Source organism: Pyxicephalus adspersus, chromosome 5 (genome assembly GCF_032062135.1).
Source record: "Pyxicephalus adspersus chromosome 5, UCB_Pads_2.0, whole genome shotgun sequence".
Lineage (NCBI taxonomy): Eukaryota > Metazoa > Chordata > Amphibia > Anura > Pyxicephalidae > Pyxicephalus > Pyxicephalus adspersus.
This window is the reverse complement of record NC_092862.1, coordinates 105516588-105537348: the sequence shown is the minus strand read 5'-3', so window position 1 is coordinate 105537348 and position 20761 is coordinate 105516588. Positions and strand designations below refer to the sequence as shown.

The 20761-nt window shown below is 36.5% G+C and overlaps 1 protein-coding gene across 1 annotated transcript in view; it reads left to right on the top strand.

The window, feature by feature from the left end:
• The window catches only part of STT3B (STT3 oligosaccharyltransferase complex catalytic subunit B), an 83069-nt gene that overhangs the window by 42037 nt on the left and 20271 nt on the right, over positions 1 to 20761 (top strand). The window contains exons 4-9 of the mRNA XM_072412377.1: positions 6128 to 6193; positions 6898 to 6997; positions 14492 to 14590; positions 15985 to 16131; positions 16845 to 16893; positions 19046 to 19200. Of these exons, the coding sequence (XP_072268478.1) occupies positions 6128 to 6193; positions 6898 to 6997; positions 14492 to 14590; positions 15985 to 16131; positions 16845 to 16893; positions 19046 to 19200 (616 nt within the window). The remainder of the gene's footprint in view (positions 1 to 6127; positions 6194 to 6897; positions 6998 to 14491; positions 14591 to 15984; positions 16132 to 16844; positions 16894 to 19045; positions 19201 to 20761) is intronic.

Below are 20761 nucleotides of genomic sequence, written 5' to 3'. Positions count from 1 at the left end.
AGGAAAAATTTGGGCATCTTTGTTACCCTAGGTCTACATCAAATTTTCTACTCTACTGTGATTGAAAAAATGACCTGGCAGTCATTTTACTTAATTGATTTAAAAAATAGGGATCTTGACAGCATTGGATGTATACTGTCATATGAAGACATGAATGCTTTGTGACAGTAAGGGCTTGTCCAGACTACTATTGCATACAAAAAGGTATCCAGTTTTTGGGTGCAATTCCACCTGCAGTGAGACTGCTGACAGAAGCAATTGAAATCTGTCTAACAATCCAGGTGCCAAGTTTGCCGACTGCCTGCCTGTTTGGCTCCGTACTGCATGTCAAACTAAGCATTGGGCATGGATTCAAACTGCCTTTCCAAGCACCCCTCTGGACTAACCCGATTATGTGTAATTATTTTTTTCCTTTTTAATGTTAAAAGCCCTCTTACACTATTCTAATTAAATTGAAACCCTCATTGATTTCAAACCTTTTTTTTTGTTTGTTTTTTTGCACAAATTATCCGATAATTTTCATCCTAGTATTCATCTTGTAGACTTAACATTCTCTTTAACTAATGCCCTTTAGCTTACCTAACCTTTAAATGGGCTGTGAAAATAAAGCTGGTGTGATCACCGATGTTTGTGCCACATTGTATTCCTACTTCAGCCAAAACCACAGCCAAGAGCTTTAATCAGAAGTTTCACAACAAAATGGACTACAGACAAAGGAATGCAAACGCAGCTTAAAGCAGAATGGTCAAAAGCACCTATCAATCATTTCTGAATGATCTCCAAGGCATCTCGAACTGATGTCAAAGTTTAGGCTGAATGCAATGGCACACAAGCTTCATTTTACTGTCAGCTGAAGCTATACAATCTGGTTTCATTGGATTTAGTAAACAAAGCAAACCTTTTAAACTTGTCAGGCTGGAAAAAAAATCATTGGACTGCTAATGCTGTTTAGAAAGTAATGTTGTCCTGAATCGTCACAGCTATTGCTTTATGCATGATATGCAAAATAAGCATTTATAGTAACTTTTGTTTGTGGAATAGTCTCCTTTTATTTGTTTAGAAAGAAAAGTGTTATTGCACTGAACTGGAAAACAAACCAAAGAATCATAATGGAAGTGCTTGAAACTGGATTGCCATAGGTCTGCTCTATTTTTGTAGTTGGGTAGGCATATAATTCTCCAAACACTGCAGTAGCAATTTAGAAGAATGGTAAAGGCATGGTAGGAATGCTTTAGATATCGGATTTATGTAAACGAAAATATTTCTGGCTCTTTTGAAAGATGCCATTAGCTCTTTTTCTGCCTGCAATACCTTTAGCAATCCGATGCTATTTTTTTTGGAGAAACCTACTTTAAAATATACCTGAGGTCAACACATTTTCGTAAAACTAAAGACTTTTTGATTTTGTGCTTTTTTTTTTTTCCGTTACGTTTGTAGGTCGTGTGGTTTTTTGTTTTTTGTACTTTTCATTGATAAGAAGGCAGGCAACTAGCTTAAAAACCCAATAAATACATACTTCCATGTTACCTATTCACCTAAAGCTTATTAGGATCCCTGCCCAGCCGTGTGACGCAGAGCCAGCAAAGACGAAGACTTGCCTAAAACCCAGGACATTGAATAGCAAAGGAGCACATCAGCTGCTGGGGGCGTATGGAAATGGATAAGTATTCTTGCTTACTCCTTCACTTCCCCCCCCCCCCCCAAGCTAAACTATAGTTTACTGGTTCAGAGTGGCATTAGGGTATATTCTGTGATAATATTTAGTGTTTGGTTTTTGTTTTGTTTTTTCAAAGCTCAATTTGAATTTACACCTTTCCATGTTGAACTTTTATTAAAAAAAAAAAAAAGTTAGACTATATTGGGAGAGAGGGGACAAACGTTAGGGGACCATTTAAGACATTATGTTGCTGACCTTTGAATATAGTTGCAGTAGGCAGCCTTAGTAAGCATAGATCAAGCTGTCCTCCCCAATTTGGGAGTTTGAGTCTAGGATCAGGTGGCCCAGACACTAAGCACTGCAGGGTGTAGGAAATGTAAACATTTACCCCATACCCAGGAGTGCCAGTGGCATACAAGAACAGTGTTTGCAGAGTACCAGCAGGTACCTAATTACAGATTTACCCTAAACCAGACCCAAAGCCATGGATAGATACACAAAGTATACCCATTTCATATAAACATTTCATGCAGTTAGCTGCATACGCATTAGATTTTCGCACTGCATAGGCCTCCATTCACCAGTGTTTTTCTATTTTGTCTGGTTTGATTTCATTTCTATTCCTGCTTTTCAATAATGTTTTTTTCTACATTTATAATTTCTTCTATTTTTACAGATAGCAATTCTAGTGTAAACCTGAAATAAACCTGGGCAATTCAAACTTGAAATATATTACTATTTTGGATTTAATTCATTTGCTCTTTCTGTTGTTGTCTGGTATGATAAGGGCAAGCTGTATGAGCAAATCCTCCAATAGGTTTACAGTTTGCTATAAAATTACATTTGAGTGTTGAGTGGAAGACTTTTATGTCAGGCTTATTATTTGGGTGATTTCCAACCTCTTCCTGCTTAGGTGGTTTCACTGCAGTTCTGTTTCCTGTGCATGTTGGAACACAGATGGGAGTCCCAATCCAACGTTCTCCAATCCTCCCTAAACTTAAATAATAACTTTAGCTAACATTGAGCTTTAATGCAAACAATGACCTGATCCTTATGTAATAAAAAAAACAAGTATTATAAGCTGCATTCAAGTTTAGTACGGAAGGTAAAAACACAAAACAAAGTAGCTGGAGCTGCAAATCGGAAGTAGAGTAAGACACGGAATATCATCTCCTGAGCACCCCGAGTTGCCTTTTTAGACAGCCAACTAACCCCAGATAAACTAATTAGCTGGAAAATGTATTCAGACTATGGGGACATTGATGAGGGAGCTAAGCTTTCCAAAAGTAAGTAAGGCAAACTGTGTAGTCTCATTAATCAGTCATCAACTGTCACACATGCAACGGGGACTTTTATCATCACAGCATCACGCTACTGTATTTCCTGTAATGTTGTTTCCTGAAAGTTTTACATTGAAAATAATCAGCAAGGACATATAAAGAAGACTCACATGTGGTACTTTAAGATAGAAGTAAAGCAAAAGGGCTTCCGTTTATATTTAGCTATATTCTGATGATGTATTGATGTTGGGGGTTATATCTAAATGCATTTTTTAATTTTTTTTTTTTAAATTAAGTTACATACTTTTGCCTTGTACAGCTGCAAAAGGACTGGAAAAAAGAGGAAAGCCCTTTAGGTGTTTTCACACAAATATCTAGGTAAAGTTATATACACACGTTAGTTTTTTGTCGTTGGAAAGTATGTTTCATGAAAAATTCATGAATGAGCGCTATTCATACAGTGCCGTTGTGCTCTATGGAGAGGGAAGGGGAGGAACAAGGGAGCGCCACCCCACTGCGCTCTTTCACTTGCATTGTGGTCATCCGTCTTTCGACGTTTGTGGATCTGCCGGATCCATAAACAACTAATGATCACTGTACACACATCAGATTCTCGTCTGATACTAGCCCTGAGGCAAGAAACTGACCAGAATCATCTGATGTGTGTATGTAGTCTTAAGGAATTACTTTATCTCCTGCTGCCTTTTTACTATCCAGTAAACAAACTGAAAGTACAGTCGCCACTGTTTTCCTTTACATCTAGAAGTGTCCTCCTCATCCTGGCTGTGTTGTGTAAGTCTTAGGACTGAATGAACAAGAACACAATTCTTGGGCAGGTGAAACGACTACATTTTATGTATTTTTATCTTGGTATTTAGCAGTTTACAGTATAGCTTAAAACTTACCCTTTTGTTCACCTTCCTCTAAGGTGTCCACTTTGGTTTGTGTTGCCTTGCTGAGCACAGGAGGCAAAGCCTTCTTCTCTCTGGTAATGTAATTAGGTTTAAGTATTGTATATGTGATTACTATCACACATGAGTATTCCTGAAAGCAGAGCACTAAATATAAAGGTTTGATGTGGTGAACTCTTATAAAGAAAAATTGTTAAAATAATGTGAAGTATATTAATCTACATATGCAAAATAGAGAATTGGCTATAAGTGTGTTCAACAATCAGAAATACAGCAGGCTCTTTGCACATTGCTATAAAGTGTTTTGACAGGTTGTGAATAAAGTCTAGTGTCTATCTCTAATTTGTATGGTTAATAGTGATTGGTATTGGTATAAGCACCTTAATCCTCTACTAGTAATGACACTCGAAATACAGGGATTTGGAAATGGTGCAGTTTGAATAGGAAAAAGTCACTTGGGTAGTGTGAAAGAAGTACATTGAAAAGTTGAGTTTTTCTAAAAATGACTGGATCATTATTCACAACTTTTAAAGATGTATGTAAATGTAGCATTAGGTTATTCATTGTTAAATCTGTAAAGAATGCAAGCCTTAAAGATGATGACTCAGTGACAGTTTGCCATGTGGGACTAACAAATAATGGTCTTTTAATGTGTTTTAGCATTTTGTGATTGCATATATTTGTTTTTCGATATTATTCATTTGTATTTAGTTTAACAAAACTAGCTTGAAAATCTATCAGCAAGAAGGGATGTCTGAATAGTCAGGGTGGGTTATTCATTAAATAAATCTTCCACCTAATACAATATTCACATTGCTTAAATGTACTTAATAATTTTCTATAAGTTATTGTACTTTGCGTGGTATTGTGCTGCACTATACTGTTCTTTGGTGGAATAGGTTTTTAGGTTCCTAACACCAGTTTTCATTATTCTTGTGTTGTTTGTTACCAGCATTGTGTATATAGTATTACTGGATCAGAGTTTCCTAAATTATTGAGATTAGTGCTCGGTGTATTCGTTGTCTGTACCCATACAAGCATGGTCAGTGAGGCCACTTGTAAGAAATTGAATAAACCAATCTTTTGCAATGTTTTGTTAGCATGTTTGGAATAATTGAGCTTTGCTAATGCTACACACATTAATGTATTTTGTAATCAAGCATACCCAAAATGAAAGGGAATTAATTTTACTTTCAATCAGGTTGACAAGTGTATATAAATGCTGTGTAAAAGAAAAGTGGTGGACAAAATACCTGCTTCACGGGACATGGGTGTGTAAATGGCAAAGGAGTAACGGTGACCAACGAGGCAGTATTGGAAGCCCTGGGCATTATTGGCAGTAGTGCTAATACATTACCAGGGCAAAGCAGATTTGGACCAAACAAGTAGAGGTGTTGGTAGAATTGTGGAGGACCTGGGGGACAGTTGTAATAGAAGTATGTGAACTGCCACAACATTTGCAATTCTTTTCAGCCAGTCTAGTTTTAAATTATCATGACACGTTGCACAGTCAGGCATGTTTGTGCCACATTTCTGTGGTTCAAATATGCAGTTTTCCATGCCATCTCTCCACCTCTAGCCTACTCACTGGGCCATTTGTTGCCTCAAAAAAAAGTGTTGCCATTCTAGTGCTTTTCCTAGCTGTGGGTGTTACATAAGTGGGATATGCAGTGTGGCTCCTGCTGGCTGCCTGGGATATTAAACCGAACGGGGGCAACCAAGAATTTTGGGTCTCCAAGCTCCTGAAACTGGATTGATCACATGATGAAATAATGTTTTAAATGAAACCTGTGAAAAACCTGGACAATTTAAAACTGCCTGTGATCGTGAAGTGTTTCATTTGTACTATGGTAAATCTTGATTTAGGGATATTTTGAACTTTCCCATCATCTTCATATCTATGTTTAATATTGATTTATGATTCATCATTTTTTGTTTATGCATCTAACTTTTGTAAAAAGGTGCAGGACAACACTGCAATTAAAGGATCTGATTTCTGAACTTGTACACAACTTTTTACCTCAACTCCAACACCTGCTGGCTGTATGTGGCAAATAGGAAATAATCACATTTTCTAAGAAGAGAAAACTATTTTTTAGTCCTGAACATGTATAAAATATCATAGATTCACTTTTATTTATAAACGGTTTTCATATGTATATCTAGGGAACATTTAATATTCTGTAGTTACTCCCTGAACATTAATGAAAATGACCTACTTGTATGATTGCCTTTTCTATCAGTTTTTAATGTACTTTTACAAATTTTTATCGTTTCAGGTAAAATCCGTAAAAACGGGCTCTGTCTTTTGGACAATATGCTGCTGTTTGTCTTATTTTTACATGGTAGGTTCACACTAGTAATATTCTTTGATCTCTTCCTTATCTCCCCTTTATCTCACATGGACCAGCATTTCTTCTACGCAGTTTTTACAGTGACCATATACAGAATGGTTAAGATCTTCATGATGTAGGAAGAGCATAGATGCTGGTCAGGGCTGTCCCACTGCGGACATTTATGGTTTATAGGTTTAATAGAGGTTCGAGGCGTTTATATCCTAAAAAATGAAGCAGTTTTGCACTACATCTTGGCTCTAGTGTACATGGCAGCTCTATTGTGGCTATAGACAGTACATAGCAGTCTGGCACAAAAGCCTGATCTGAACTGTTTCAGGCATCTGTGCTGTCCTTAAGATCTGATTCACATCCCTATGCCACTCTACACGAAACAAACTTGGGTGTGTTGCAATGCCATTTGTTTTGAATAGGACGCCAACACATCTCAACCTCAACATGCGCATTTCAAAGCCCAACAAAACTATCTGCCCTTCTTTACAGCCGATTTTTTTAAGATTGTTTTGCATTTATATTAGGTATAATAAACATAACATGATTAGTGGTTGTTAGCTTAGAGTGTTTTTAAACAGTTTGCTGTACATTCCAGCTTTTCACATCTCAATGGTTAAATTTATAGGCCAGATAAAGAGATTGAGTTGTACCATAATGGCAGTTTTATTGTTTAATGCTTTTCTTTGCCTCCTGTTTTCTAGGTGTCTGCCTGGGGTGGCTATGTGTTTATTATCAATCTTATTCCACTTCATGTGTTTGTGTTGCTTCTGATGCAGCGTTACAGCAAGAGAGTCTACATAGGTAAGCAGCTTCAAGCGCTAACAAAGATTTGCCACATTTACTTTTCTTGCTATAATTTCCCACTTGAAGCTGAAAAACAGAAATGTTCTTTCTGTCATTTACCTTTACAAAATGTCATTTTTTCCCGAAACATATTTTGTTGAGGTCAGCCAGATAAGGAAAGGCTCTGTATCTATTTACTATGCTACCGTTTTTTAGTGAACAGCTCAGTAAAATTCAATGTCTACTTGTTGAATTTTCCCAGTCACTACCATATTAGTACCTGCCACCATAAGCCATGGACTTTCCATATTCCTGTTGCCTCACACATACCTTGTCAGTCATTACATGACCCACATACCAATTATCTGTGCAATGTGCCTCTACCCCTGCTTTTTATGTGTCAACTAGATGTAGGATTTTAGCTATTGAAATAACTGTACTGACTCTACCCTATTTGACTCCCTAATTCTTTACAGTGGACCTAAACTTGCTACACAAACAGCCTCCAGGAGGTTGACATTACATGCTAAGTCTCTTTTGCAAAAAAAAATAACAAAAAATCAATATTTCCTAGTCAATGTGCCTCCCCCCCCCCACCTACACTGCACCGTTCATGGGGCCAATATAACTCCTACTGGCTATGCTGCCTTAAGGTGACTGAAAGATGACTGTATGAAATCCACCTATGTGAGACTTAACATTGAGGTGGCTGGGGAAAAAGATTCAAAAAGGTACAGGTGATTCTTACTGGTGTAGTCTCAAGCTCACCACATATGTTACAATTTAATCTCCTTAGGATCTACCAGCTGCTATGTGCGTTGCTGATTGTATAGAGATTAATTAGACCATTTACGTAGGCCTTGTATTACATTTAAGTAAAAAAACTAAACCTGGGAACAAAGGTAAGATATTGTATCTTAACAGTCCTTGGGCATGGTGGCTGCATTTTTTTTTTTTTTTTCAGAAAAGTCAAATATATCTGTTGATCCCATCAGAAATGTAGAATCTTTGTCACTTCCTGTGATAAGGACTGGGAGAGTGAACATTTAGAAGTAAACCACTGATCTCATCACTATTTATGTAATGCCTAGCATGTTCAGGCAGAACACTGATAATTTAGCACTCAACTGTATGATCTGATCTGAGTGCTATCAGTATTTAATTGACAAGTCCCAAACCATTGCACACGAACAAAATACTTCTTTTCCAACACTCCCCCCAAATAAAAAGCATGTACTCAAATTGTTCTTGCATACTGTTTGTATACTTTAAATCAACCAGCAGTAGATCCAATTTATACATAACTGATTGGATTATATAGAGATGAGCCAGGGCAGACTTGAGACAGAAATCCCAGCCCAGGTGGCAACCGTAAAGGAGCAGAAGTAGAAAAAAAAAAACCTAAGCAGCCGTCATCTGGTAAAAAGGGACATATTACATTATTTGGGTTTTTGTGCGCTTTAAGATGAGGGGTCCATTGAGAAATCTAGATTGTGGCAAAAAATCGGTCGATGTGTTCCAAGAACTAAAATGTGGGTTGTAGTTGGTTTGGTTTCAATAAATGCTAAACAATTTAATTGTATAAAAGCACAAGTTTAAAAGGGTTTTAAACAAAACTGTCATATATTACAAAAATTAGTAGAATATTTATATTTTTAATATAGATTTATTGGGATAGAGTGATTTAGACACATGCAATGCTGTACTTCAAAAAATAAATAGTTGAAGGGTGGTAATCTTTTTTTTCATCTTTGCCGCTATTATCTAAATTTCAACATCCAAGCATTTCTTTTTAAAGGTGGAACTTTCACATTTTATCGTGGTATTTTGTTACCTTCTTTAGAAACTGTTAGTTATAACTGTTAGTAAGCTATAGATTGGGGAGAGATTGGTATAGTGGTAGCTGAAACTAGGAACCTAAACTTTGGAAGTTTAAAATTCAGCTATTTTCCTACATTTTTTTCAGTCATTTATATAGCTGACCTACAGGATTAAACTCATCAGATGGGATTACTGTTTTATATTTCTCCTACTGTTAACCACTGCCTTCTCCTAAAGTAAAACTAAAAATACATAATCACACTTGTGGCTTTGTGCATGCACGCTTGACTGCTCATGCATGTTCCCACTTTTTTTTTTTTTTTTGTGTGATTTATGAAAATGTAAATTATTTGATTCAAAAACAAATTTAGAAAACTCCTGCTAGCCTTAGGTCCAAGTGACATTGCTAGATTGTGATCTTCACTATATGCTTTTTGTGTATTAATACTGGAGAATTGACAAGGCATTGTCGCTTCTCTATCACAGAAGGGCTGCTGTAACAATGTTGTGAACGTTGTATAACAAGACAATTTCTCTGCAATCTTGTTCTAGGTCTCTTTATCCATGTGAGGCACAATGCAGATAGACTGCTGCAAGTACAGCTTGTACTGGTGGGGAAATAGGCTATCCGTTTGTGTCTACTAGTGTTTTGGCATAGATACAATTGAATGTTAATGATCATGGTTCAGTAGTGATATATTTTCTTTGATGTGAACAATGAGCATCAGTTCCTGCCAACTTTTTCTTTTAATGTTTTCTGCTGTTAATTCAATGCTTCAATATATATTTAATTTATTATTTTGGTAGCCCTTTTGGTAGAGATGCTTAATAAGCTGCTAAAAATAAAAATGGCAATGACCTTTTCATTTTTTCGAGGTCTTGTGACCTGACAAAGTCAGACCCGCAACTTTTTAACCAGGAAAGCTCATAAAGCTACTATAAAGACTACTGTGGGGTTTATGTATATGCTTGCAGGTATATTCACCAAGCTAACAAAAAGTCCTGGACTGGCCAATAAATCCTGTGCCTTAAACCTTTGCCTTAACCCCTCTTTCGCTTCTGCATGCATCTGGTTTTGGTGGGAGAAATAGTGCAGAATATACTAAATTGCTATATTGTACTTGTACATATTTTGCAGTCCTGGTTATTTGAGTATATGTGAAGTATTCATTAGAAAAGTAAACCACACAGAATTTGATGTTGGTGAGTCAGTAAAGAGCACAAAGCTCCCACCTGTGTCTGTATGTTGGTGATTTGAATAAACCTCCAATAAAATGTTATAGATGTTTTCATACACAGTAGTGTAAAAAAAAAAAAAAAAGACTGACTATTCCGTTATTGGGATCCATCACAACAATGGTTGCTGCCCACGTGGATAGTGTATAACCTCAGTCCAGCACACAAGAGCTGCCATTATTACATGCATGCAGCTGCTCTGTGTTTATAGACTTACAAGCAATTTGTAATTGCGCTTTTTCCCCAGATGATTGCTCAGGATTTCTTGGTGCAAACTAAAAATAGTTTAATTTTTACTTTTACTTTGATCTGGCATTTATCAGGGCACGAGAGGAAGGTATGCATTTTACTTTTAAAAATTGCAGTTGCTGATCAGCTTTCACTGAACAGTAGGATACCACTGGGACTCTGGGAAGATGGTTTTTATACAGTGAACAGTCAGCAAGTGATTAAAAGATTCTTGTAGCTAACACAGAGCTGTTCTCAATCCTTAGCTTTTTTTTTCCTAAACTATATTCACACTACAAATCACCGTACTTCTCTGAGGAAGGAATAAGACACTGTTTAATAGGTTATTTTTTGCACTGATAATCAGGGTAAAGAAGTATTCATTATTGCAAAAGCTGTACAAGTCATACTTACTCTGACCTTACTCAGGGAAACTGCAAAAACAGTGGTCATATTGGGCTGGGAGGATGTGCACATGTACCCAGTTTATTACTCTCCATTAAAATATTTACATATTCTGGGTAGACAAAAAGTATTTTTTTTAAAAAAAAGAGTAGTCTGTTTTCTGTAGCTACAGAAAACAATGTGGAGAAACTAGACTTCAAATTCTCAACAAGTAAAATCACTGCTAAAGTCACTACTGCTCCTCTTACCTTATTTTGTTTTAGCGGCAGAATCTTCACAACTTTCCAGTCTGATACAAACCATTACCAGGGGTGTTTGTAAACTGACAGAAACTTGATTTTACAGTCTCTCTTGTGAGGATGGATTATTTTAGAGTGCATGCAGCTACATAGGTCACTCAGTACTTGCTTTAAATGTCTTGACTGTACATTGATTATGTTACTATTTTAAAGTGCCTCCATCACAGTAGACTTCAGATGCTATCATTGCTAACTTCTTTCTGAAAATGATAGTTATGTGGCCAAATAGAAAAAGACGAAGCTGTTGATATGACAAAGTTCAATCATACATTATTATTTGTAGGACGTAAGTAACTGTTAGCTTACCCTCTACAATATACTATATGGACTGGAAAACAAGTTTCATAGACTAGAGGAAGATTTTGTCCAGTTAGGGGAACATTAACCTTCCTTCAGCCCTCTTCTGAAATAGTAATAAGGTTTTCATCAATTTGGGTAGAAATCATGTTTAATCGAGTAGCTATTTTAATGTTCAGGAGGATTGGATTCTACTGTAGCAGGACCTTCTGACTGCCGGACAGTTTGGCCTCACTTGTTTCATCTGTTTTTGCTTAATTGTACCACATTTTTCATGTAAAGCATTCATTCAAAATTTTCAGTAAAAATCTTAGAAATTGTTGTCGTGCTCTATAGTATTAGGTTTACATTGAAAGTATTAGATCATTTCATCATAGCTCTCTAACTGCTAGCATTCTCAGAATGAATGCTGTGGTTCTGCACAGCCTTGGCATGTTCAGACTGGCTGGCTCTCCTGATTGGTGTCCTGGGTGAGATGGTACCACCTGTTGTATAGTGCGCAAATGTTGGTTCTTTAAGAACCAATCAAGGTGCCAGCTGCCAAAGCACCACAGAGCTTCCTGCCTCTAGAGTCTCATAGTATGTATTATTATTTGTTCAGAATAAACCGTGTTTCCTAATTTGCCAAACGTGATGATGTCTTCTTCCCAAAAAGAGGTCTATGTTTGGCACTTGCCAGTTGTAAAGAGCAAAGGTATACAGTAATAAGTGTAGACTAAGTAAGCTACAAAACTAAGTGGGAAGTAAAAAAAAAATGGTAGACTAATTACAATAAAGTCTGCTTTTTAAGTTATCCTATTTATCTTTTTTTATTATTTTTACTGGTATGTTATCACTAGCTTAACCCTATGACTTAATTGAGATATATTAACATTCCTGGTTTCATTTTTTGATGAGAAAAAATTGTCATATCCTTTGTATGAATACTTAATAGTTTCACTAATATAAGTCAGATTTTCTTTTTCAAATAAGTCACATTCCCTGTTCCTGTACTCTGAGAAATGTTACCATAGAGATCCTCAATAGCTGTATACTGTTTCGGCTTCTGCTGAGGACTGGGTAAAGAATTTAAAACCTGCACTTATTGTATGACTATTCTAATCAAATACTGCAAAACTCTTCTCAGACTTTTATGTTTTCAGAAAACCTCTGTAATGAGATGCATTGTGTTGCATTGTTTGAGAGTATATTATGCAGTATATATTTTATTCTCAGTTTGTAAAAAAATGTTTTTTAATATATATATTTTCTTTTTGAGTCTATGTTCTATGCAGAATCTTAAAGAAATGTGTATGTTTGCCTCTCAGCAAGCCATTTCCCTTGATGAATGCTGTGTACTGCACTGTTGCCACAGGATGGCAGTCTAACAGTTATTATATAAAACCAATTTACAAGAAATTATTAAGAATTCTGGCTTTTAATAGGTTGATGTGACATCATTTGGTTATTTGGTAGTAAAACCTCTTGTGCCTGTGAGTTACGTCAGCAATGCAGTAAACAAAAGCATTTATATTCAGTTAAAACACGATTTTCTCAATATTATCAAGCTGCAATGCTCAGCTGTAAAACTGAAGGAAATTAAATAAAATATGTGCCATGTTTTTCTTGCCATGTTTCACTTTTGTTTTAAGTGGTTTGAAAAATGACCTAAAGACCTAAGTCATTTTGTGCAGGGCGCATTTTTTTTTTTTTTAATTTGTGTTTTGCCACATACTATTAAATTCTAATGATTATTGTCGGCACAAAAAATATACTGCATATAAAGTGTACTAGCAGCATAAAATAGAGCACTAAATGTGATGTTTTCATATAATTAAACCGTCATAAGAAAGATTTAGGGCTGTGTTAAAGGTCTGCATCTGAAAATACTAGTTGCCTGGCTGTCATGCTAACGTTGTTGTTTTACTTCTCTAAATCATTAACCTGGAAAATATATGCAAATAGGACTTTCCTCACACCATCCTGATCTGAATACTTTTGATGGTTCAGTTTCCTAATTTTTGGCTAAATGCTACAGAAACATGAATTGATTCATTAGTTACCCTATCACTAAACCAGAATTTCACCAAAAAAGCTGTGCCTGTGAGTGTACTTTTTTTTAGCAAACACCGCTCCAGTGTAAAAGAATTGTTTACTGTCATCGGAAGAATTTTAATACACCCAGGCTTCTAGGAGTGTCCATTGTACCCCCAGCACTCGCTGGTAACTTCCACTGACTTCCATGTCAGCACAAAACACAGTAGTGACATCAGGGTTGTCATGAAGAACTATTGAGCTCTTCATAGGTGACATATTCAGGGGATGAAATGATTGCAGAAGCGGCCGCACAGTTGGTTCAGTGGCTTTCTTACTGTTGCACTGGGTCCTAGGTTTGAATTTAGTCCGGGACACTTATCAGCAAGGATTTTCATGTTTATGTGCTCCCTGCACTCTGGTTTCTACCTACATTGCTGAAGCAGGCAGCTTAGCTGGCTAGGTTTACTGGATTAACCTAGGATAGCTTAATTGCCCCCTCCAAAACCAATCTTTGTGTGTTAAAATCTAAAAAACACGTGATTTACCCGGTGACATTTGGTTAAAATATGAAATAATAATAGTACATCTAAAATAAAAGAATTTTTTGTAAAAACTAGAAGAATGAATCCTGCTTTGTTCTTAAAACCTCACGTGACTAATAATGTGTAAATCCCTCCAGTCAACAGAACCTTTTTTAAGCCTACTAGTAAATTTCAGAACCCAGCTACAAGGTTAGGTCAATTGACTTCAAACAATTGAAGAGAACAGGTAGGGAGACTTTGGATAATGTTCCTTAAAGCGAATAAGGCTCTCAGGGTTAAATGACTTATGGGTATATGCTATGTTTCTATTGCATACCTATAACAAATGTCCATTCCACAGCCTTCCATTGCACACATATTGTAATGGTGTGATTTCAAAGCAGTCAGCCAGCAATGATTTTTTTGTAGTTTTTGTAATACTGCTGTGGTCACATCCTACATAACTGAATTTAATGTCTGGAGTGAACATTGTCATCATTTAGTAAATGTATGCTCTGTCTCAAATGATGAAGTGTAAAGTTATTCACCCTTATAAAGATGGTTTGATGTAGGTCAGAACACATTATCCGAAATGATTGTTCACTGTACTGAAGTTTAACTTTCATATAAATTGCACATATTAAATTTGCATATTTCTTTTGTGCTCTTGTTTTTTTTTTCCTCTGTAGCATACAGCACTTTCTACATTGTGGGTTTAATTTTATCCATGCAAATTCCTTTTGTTGGATTCCAGCCCATTCGGACTAGTGAGCACATGGCAGCAGCAGGTAAGATTGATATTTCTTAAGTTTTTTTTTTTTTTTCGTCTTTCTTTTTGCTCCCATTTTTTTGTAACTATTAGACCTTAAATGTTGGACTTTGTAGATGTCAGGCAACATATAATAATAAATTTTGTGGGGTAAAGTAATCCCTGAATGTTTTCTAATGGCAGTAGCGATCGATACAAAATCATTTTTTTTACAAAATACATTTCAGTGCAAAACTGGTATTTTCTGACCCCTCCTATGTTACTTTTTAAATCCCTTGTGATAATACCTGTGCTTGTCTATGCCCACCTCCTGGGTCCTCTGCCAGCACTGTTTTAGGATAATGGGGAACAATAATCAGTAATACAGATGTGCCCATATCAGTCAGTCACAAATTTCTCCCCTTTTTCTAGTATGACTGCTGTGACTCTTTTGTCTGGTAATAGTCTGGACTAATATGACCTAGCCGCTGCAAAACCAAAAAGTGTCCACATCACGCAGGTTGCAACATGGACACTTGATAGAGGATTCTACCTCCTGTACAGGGAAGAGAATACTTGAGACTCGAATTTTCACAATATTAACATTTTTTTTCTTTATTTTCCTTTAAACAGTTTATGAAAGAGTGGGGAGGGATCAGAACATCTGTCAGATTTTTATTGGTATTGATATCCACTTATTTATTGCCCTAGTCACTGTTTTCTCTGGAACGTAAAGTTATGGGTAGTTCAACAATAACTGTTACTAAAAGTTATACAGGCGCAGGGAATCTTACAGACAACAGTTCCATTTATGTTTTCCTGGATAAACACAGGCGAAACATACACATAATGGTTACATTAAATCAGAAGTATGTTTAACTTACAAAAATTTCCTGACAGTCTGGCTATTTGTTCATGGAAAAAGGAAATAGGGCTTTTTTTGGCACAAATGACAAACTTTTCTGTACACTCGGCTGCGCATGCACATGTACAGTTTCAGCACAATTTTGTGCCGAGATAAAAAAGCTAGTGTACACATGTGCCAAAGACTCCAATCCTAGAAAAAAAAACTTGGCAAAAATGACAGAAAAGGAACTACAAAAAGCATTGTGACTTGCAGCACTAGGTGGAAACGTTTGGTGGCTTCTGTACTTCCAAAGCCATTTTTGTAAACCCACATGCTGATGTTAACATTAGTGGAGCCTGTGTGTTGTCACATTGGCTTTAATATTTGGGAAAATGTTTTCTTTGCCCTTTTAGTTGCATAGCACATGAATCTTCATAGGCGGCTTCTGCTCCTTGTATTTTTTTGTACTGCCCTGTTGTAAAATGCTACATAATCAACACCCATTTATTATTTTAAACATTGGGCACTCTTTGGATGTTGAAACACTTTTAGTTCATAATGGGTTTTTTTTTTCTGACTTTTTTCAGGAGTATTTGCACTGCTGCAGGCATATGCTTTCCTCCAATACCTAAGAGACAAGCTGACTAAGCAAGAGTTCCAGACGCTCTTCTTCCTGGGAGTTTCTCTAGCTGCTGGAATTGTGTTCCTAACTGTGATCTACTTGACCTACACAGGTACACCTAGTATTTCTGGATTATTTTTATGCATTAGATGAATTTTATTTTCTGTTTGGTCTTGGCATGCTTTGGCAGAATATCAATGTTGCTAGTTCTGTTTGGATACGTATAATAAAATTGATCAGTTCTGTTCTGTTAGCAAATTACTTCTTTCTTGTACTTGCTTATGTTTCCGTTATCTACCCAGTTCAGATCTTCCCTAAAAGTTTTTAACTTGGTGGCTCTAGGAAAATAATGCAACATCTCAGTACAATAATATAATACAACATACTGGCCTTTAGAGGAATCCCGCACATGAATATTTTTAAAGTTCCTTTTATTCTGTATGAGGTTGCATGTAAAAGTAGACTGATTAGCTCATCTTTTAGTGAATGTAATGATTATTTGCGTGTATGTATGTATGTATAGCGTGTTTTTAAATTTTATTCATAACCATAAAAGGGGCTAAAAGTTTAAATAGAATAGCTGTTTTAGACTTGGCAGCTAATAATCCTAAAATTCCTGATGACCTCAGAATGACATCACATGATGAATCAAATTACATCAGATATGTGTGGTGTTATGATTTGGGGTAAATAAGATTTGCAGTATTTTGTGGTAGATTTTCAGGTGCTGTGCAAAGTGAGGACAAAAATCATAGCCAGCTCTAACATTCAGAAATAGGTTTTTGTACACTATTCTTAAACAAATTCTCTTGTATTACATTGCAGGGTACATTGCTCCTTGGAGTGGAAGGTTTTATTCCCTTTGGGACACAGGGTAAGTTTTGTCGGCATAGCTTGCAAAATTCTTTGTTGAACTAACCAAAGGAGCCTGGCATTGTCATAAAATCAGATCTGTTTGGAAAGATTGTTAGGTTTGTTCAAATACAGTGGTACCTTGGTAAGTCCTTAATCTGTTCCAGATCCTTGGACTTTTATACCAAACATTTTTTTTCCCTTAAGAAACAAAAGGAAAATGAATAATCCGTTCCCCTGCCTGGTATGGAGTGGACCTGCTCTCTAAATCCTTAGTCTTTTGACCTAATAGATATTGGTAATAAGTCAGCAGAACAAGCTTTTCACTGTTTCTCAGATGGTGATAGCCTGAGAAACTTAAAGAAAATAGCAACTTACCGCAACCTTTTCTATCCATATAAACAATCTAGCTGTTTAGCATGCACTGCATCTATTTCCATTTGGAGGGGGGCTGTTGTTTTTTGGGCGACCTGGACGAAAAGTAGACCTAAATCACTTTTAATAGCGCGCCACCTAATTGTTTACATAGGAGGACCGATGACAGGAAGGCTGGGTGGGGGAAGAGGCAGACAAAAGTATATCTACTCAATGGTACGTTCTATGTGGGAACAATTGATGTCTGCACTTTAGTTTGAAATTGCTTTTATCCTTTTAGCATACCGCTAAAATATTTTGTTAGGTGTTTGACAAACTAAAATTACCTGGCAATCCTGCTAGAAATCTTATGCTTCCGGCTCAGCTTGTCCCCATATAAGGCTCAGCTGGCCATGCAGACATTTTGGTCAAGATGATATTTTATTGAAATAAAGAAAGCATTCAGTGGTTTAAACGGGCATGTACATTCACCTAGTTTTGTGTGGTGCGATGTAAAACTAAATCTGTCTGTTGTAGATTTTACAAATGCTTTCTTCCAGTTTTTTGACATTCTGAAGTGATGCAAAACGTTGAGCATAAAAAAGCATATCAAGTTCCTTTTCAGTGGCTTCAGATTGCTTCCTCTCTGATCTTACTGCTAGAACCTGCAGGATGGTGATATTGAAGTTTTGTCTGGGTGCCGTGCAGGTGTAGGCGATCAATATCACCACTGTCTCGGAGGCCTGAACCATAAAAAGAGCTTTCAACCGAAAGCTTTTCTCCTTTTACTTAAAAACCTCTATTCAGTAAACCAGGGATTTTCAGAAACCTGTGATTTTGTCTCCTGAAGACAGTGGAAGTACATGGTGATCTAAGGCTTGTACCACCCTGAGCAGCAACTTTAGTCAAATGACTGTTTTTTTCCTTTTTTTTTTTTTTTTTTGTAAAAAAGATGCCAGTATCCTGCTCCCGTTTTTTCTCACTGGTCTACATGCATTACATATAATTGTTTTTACATGACCGCAGCTGGTTGGCATTGAGATCTCTGCATAGGGAAATCCAGCCAACTCAACAGCCGGGGAGGATCAAGCATCTGGGCAGAAAACTGACCTGTAAAATTGCAAGGCACATCCCTTGTTAGAAGCAATTGGTATATAAGCACTTGGCAGGTGCTTTCTGAAATGTTTTGGCATGGAATAGCAATAAAAGCTGTCTTTATACCTAAGATCCCTGTGAAATTGCCATCGGTTTAACGCTTTAGTCTGTAACTAAAAGGTCATCATTTAACATCAGGTTCACTGACTTCATCCATTGGCTGTGAACAGCGGCTAAGCAATCCAAACAACAAATTGACGGTTAAATTGCCACTTTTTGATATTTAATTGCAATATACTTGCGCCGCCATCACACTTTCAATCTTGGAGGATTTTTATTGGAATGGAGGAAAAACTTCGTGATTACAGTACTTTACAGTACTTATTGTTTGCTTAGTTTAATTTTCAATTTTTCTTTACACTTGAACAACTTTCTGCTGATTTTATAAATAATAAAGCTACTGCTCATAGGACTCTGTAAGATGATAAAGTTTGAGACTTTAGTTTGAGACTCAGTTTACAGCAGTTTCTATGATTAAGCAGCCTTCTACAATATTGGTATATCTGTCAGTCAAATAATTTGTAGTCGGCTCTCTAATATGGGGTGTCCAGGTTTTATTAAAGCCTACGGGGATCAACTGACTACCTAGCACAATTTCTCTTTCGTTTCTGTTAAACAGGATTCTTTATAGTAACTGTTTTTGTGTTTCCTCTTCTTTCTACCAGGTACGCAAAAATTCACATACCCATTATTGCTTCAGTATCAGAGCACCAGCCAACAACATGGGTTTCCTTCTTCTTTGACCTTCACATATTAGTATGTACATTTCCAGCAGGGCTGTGGTTCTGCATAAAAAACATCAACGATGAGCGAGTATTTGGTAAGAACTGCCAGCAATTAAATTTCATCTGCATGCAATGGATGTGTCCCATTTGTGTTCTGTTTTTGCTTTGGCATTTGTGTTGTCATTGTGTTATAAAAGGCAAATAGCCCTATAGTTGTACACCAGTCCTTGCAAGCCTGTGTGAGTCACCGTATGTTTAAAAATATCTTTTACTTGATGGACTGTGGCTATTGTGATGGGGAAAGGCTGGCCACCACTGGCATTTGCCAAATTGCCAGAATAGCTGAAAAAGTTGTTATAGGCTAGGGAAAGACTTTTCAGCTTTAAATGGAAACCAAATGTAATTCTAGCATGCTTTGACCTTTGTACCTATAACATAAAATAACCTTTGTTTTTTTTTGTTTTTTTGGGGGGGTTTTTTTGTCTGGTATTTCATACATAATATCATATTGTTTTTCAAGTGGCCATCTGTCTGAAATCCTACCTTTGTCATGCTGTTAAAAATTCTATTGGTTTCGCAGTGGCATTTGCCTTCAATCATCCTGAAGAACCAAGAATGATTATTAGGAATTGTATAATACAATCACTACTCAGGAAGTGGAGCCTGCTTATTAAATCAGCTTCTGCAGGTCCCCCATGCACATAATGGATATCATTGCAATATTAGGATTGTATTATAATTTATGTACTTTTGGTTTCAGCCACAATGTGTTCTTTATAGAGGGGGCGTGACCAGAAGAGTTACTTTCAGGTTTCGGTATTCTGTATCTATGGTATTTTTACTCAGACAGGAAGGGTGGTCATAAACTCTCCACTGTAGTTGCAGATAGCAATAGAAGAATATTAGAATGGGCCATGGTTACAACCTCTGAGTTTTTTGCTATATACCCATATAGAACTCCGATTACATTTTTAAAACCCATGTGCGTCCAAAGAATGGTCAAGAGGCCACATAAATCCCCCAAAAAACAATGCAAATTCTAATCATCCCCCTTTAACAAAGATTTTAGCCTTTCTAAAATAGAATTTTGGAGGAGTTTTGTTTGTGCATGTCAGCCTTCCCTGGCTTTTATTAAACACTGCTTTATGCAGATTTTTTTCAAACAAAAAATATCTGATCCCCCATAAATTTGTATTTACTAAACAATAGACCTGAATTATCACAATTCTCCAAGGCTGGAGATAATGGATGTCGAGGATGCAGAAAACCTGGATTGTTTTTAAAAAAAATTTGGTGTTGGTTGGCAAATGTTTTCAATGCTGGATCACCCAGGTTCACCCATATATCTATCATAACCAGTCTAGGATATTTTTTTTAAATCAGGCCTAATGCATCAAATTGTGCATTTCCACACTTTTCATTGGATATTTTATCTTTGGAAAAAACTTCCTGTAAGCACGGCAATATTCAAAGGTTATATAGGCTTTGAAAATGCCTTCCTGTAAACATAGCAATAATATATTTGGTATTAGGTGTCTGCTTGGAGCATTATGCTGACCAGCCTCTTCACACACTGGTTTTCTGGAAATGTGCAATATAGATTGTTTTATGCTTTGTATTTGTGCCATTACAGTGCAGGGCTCTCATATTCAACAA